General features: G+C 31.1%; 1 protein-coding gene across 2 annotated transcripts in view; it reads right to left on the bottom strand.

Moving 5' to 3' along the window:
• LOC108753186 (transcription initiation factor TFIID subunit 6-like) overlaps nt 1-2,385 on the bottom strand; it is a 5,517-nt gene that overhangs the window by 469 nt on the left and 2,663 nt on the right. For both annotated transcript variants that reach the window (XM_018494567.1, XM_018494575.1), the window contains exons 6-8: nt 2,153-2,335; nt 1,103-1,319; nt 674-1,026 (exon numbers count right to left, since the gene is read on the bottom strand). In XM_018494567.1, coding sequence (XP_018350069.1) covers nt 674-1,026; nt 1,103-1,319; nt 2,153-2,335 — 753 coding nt within the window. The remainder of the gene's footprint in view (nt 1-673; nt 1,027-1,102; nt 1,320-2,152; nt 2,336-2,385) is intronic.

Below are 2,385 nucleotides of genomic sequence, written 5' to 3'. Positions count from 1 at the left end.
ATTATATATATATATATACATATATATACATTTTCAAATAATAAATAAAGAGCTATTCAAGCCGAGCTCTTTACTTATAAATGTATCAGTATTAAACAAAGCATTGTTGTAATTAATGAAAATAGAGAAAGTTATCTATTATACTCGAGTTCCTGCAGTGAATCGGTCAACTTGAAGATTAAGTAAGTTAAAGATGGACAGTATAATGGATTTGAAGTTATTTTTTTCTCAATTTGACCATCCTTGTTCTAAACGATTCGCTCGCTAATTGCATATTATACAATTTTATCATTTATAAGCAAAATTATAAGGATAATTAAATGCATAATATGAGTAACAATACATGAAACTGAATAGCATGTGTGTGTGTTAACATTTATACAAAGTAATAATATGCATAGCAATAAGAATCTTTGTAAAATTTCATTGATATATGTGTAATTTATGCTCTTTGTAACACTGAGAATGATTATATTAAAGATTCAAATGTTTGATTTATTATTCCTGGCTTTGTTTAATACTAATATATTTAATAGTAAAATATCTAACTCTGCTCGAATGAATTATTTATTTATTAATTGAATTTATATTCATTAAAGCCTTATAATACAGTGATTTAAATTTTATAACCAACGTACATTTTAGTGTAATGAATAAATTTAAGAGATTATACCTGTGTCACTGACGTGTTAGTGTGACTACTAGCGGCCATACACACTACAACTAATTTCGGTGTAGAACTCTGTACATGTGTCTTCTGTTGGGCGACATTAGTCTGCGTTAATTTAATTTGCTGTTGCTGTTGTTGCTGTGGTTGTTGTGTTTGTGTCTGTGTCTGCTGCTGTTGTTGCTGCTGCATCGAACCAGTATTGATGGTAGTATTTATATTGGAGATTGTAGGAGTTTGAGAGCGTGACTGCAAAATAACAAATTTTTGTCCACCGGTAGCGGAAGATCCGGTAGTACTTCTGCTCGTGCCAAGCATGAATGTGCGGCCGGGTTGTTGACCTGTACTCGAACTGGAGACTATAACATATATTATAACATAATATAGTATTACTTATCACGTATCACTATTATACATCGATAACGATTTCCATACCTGTTTGCACAAGTGTTTTTCCTGTACAATTAGAACCTTGTTGCTGATTTGTAGTAAGTGTCGTAGTTGTAGCTGTAGTTGTTAAAGCAGCCGGTTGCGTACGAGCTTTTACAACTGCAGCACACAATGCAGGTCCTATATATCCATAATCTTGTTTATACTCGTCCACATAATCTGGTGGCGATCGTATTGTTTTCAAGACTGGAGCAACCGATTTCTAGAAACATTTTTTATAATGCATCACGATGTATCTCCAACATGCATAATTAATATGATAGAATAGAGTTTTGAAAGTAATAATTAACTATTAAAAGGAATAATTAGTATAGATATATTAGATATATTAATTTTTTATGGAAAAAGACAAGCTGCGTGCACGCGCAGCACATAATGCTTTAAAAAATTTTTATACAGCTTTACAAGAATAGAGAATATTTTAACTGTAGAAATCAAAGTCTTAAACAGTCTAGCTGGATCTTAATGCTTGTATGATTCTTATGTGAATTTATATGCTACGTATGTAGTACGCGCACCAAAATAATTTTTCGATCTTGAAACGCTAATTCTACTAAATTACCGCAGTAATATCACGAGTTAAATTAACTAGCAATTTTGTATGCTTTCGGCGCGCGTTTCTACGTGCGCAGTATATATAAATTCACATAAAAATCATACAAGCATTAAGATCCAGCTAGATCGTTTAAGGCTTTGATTTCTATAGTTTGTGTTATCACATATATATCATATAATTATATTATATAAAGAATATTTTTTAATTTTAAAAACTGACTGAAGAGAATAGTTTCTCAATTTCTTAACAAAACGAAGATTTATTCTTAATGTGATGCATAGCTCTATGTAAGAGCAGTTGGCAGTAGTATATTTGATCGATCCTCAGTGTATATCTCAAATTTATATAAGGATGATCGAGAATTGAAGTAGATATAGATTAAAAGAATATAATAATAGTTTCGAGAATATATCTATATTTTATTCCATACACGTAGATACATTAAATGTCTTACAGCTTTTAAAATTAGTTTTACATACCACAAGTAAAGTCTTGATATGTCCTGCTCCATTTTTATCTACACTAGATAGTCCTTGGCCCTCGATACACGATTCGATACGTTCAGAGATGGACTTAATTTTAGGAATAACTAGAGCTTTAATCACTTCTGGTCCTAATTCACAAAGACCTTCGATCGCCCCATATAGAGATGCCAATGGTGTCTACAACAAATAATAACCTTTTAAAACAGCAAGTAGAATTTGTATTAGAA

Source organism: Trachymyrmex septentrionalis, unplaced genomic scaffold, assembly GCF_001594115.1.
Source record: "Trachymyrmex septentrionalis isolate Tsep2-gDNA-1 unplaced genomic scaffold, Tsep1.0 scaffold114, whole genome shotgun sequence".
In the NCBI taxonomy this organism is placed as follows: Eukaryota; Metazoa; Arthropoda; class Insecta; order Hymenoptera; family Formicidae; genus Trachymyrmex; species Trachymyrmex septentrionalis.
The sequence above is the reverse complement of the archived record's forward strand: the minus strand, read 5'-3'. Positions and strand labels throughout refer to the sequence as shown.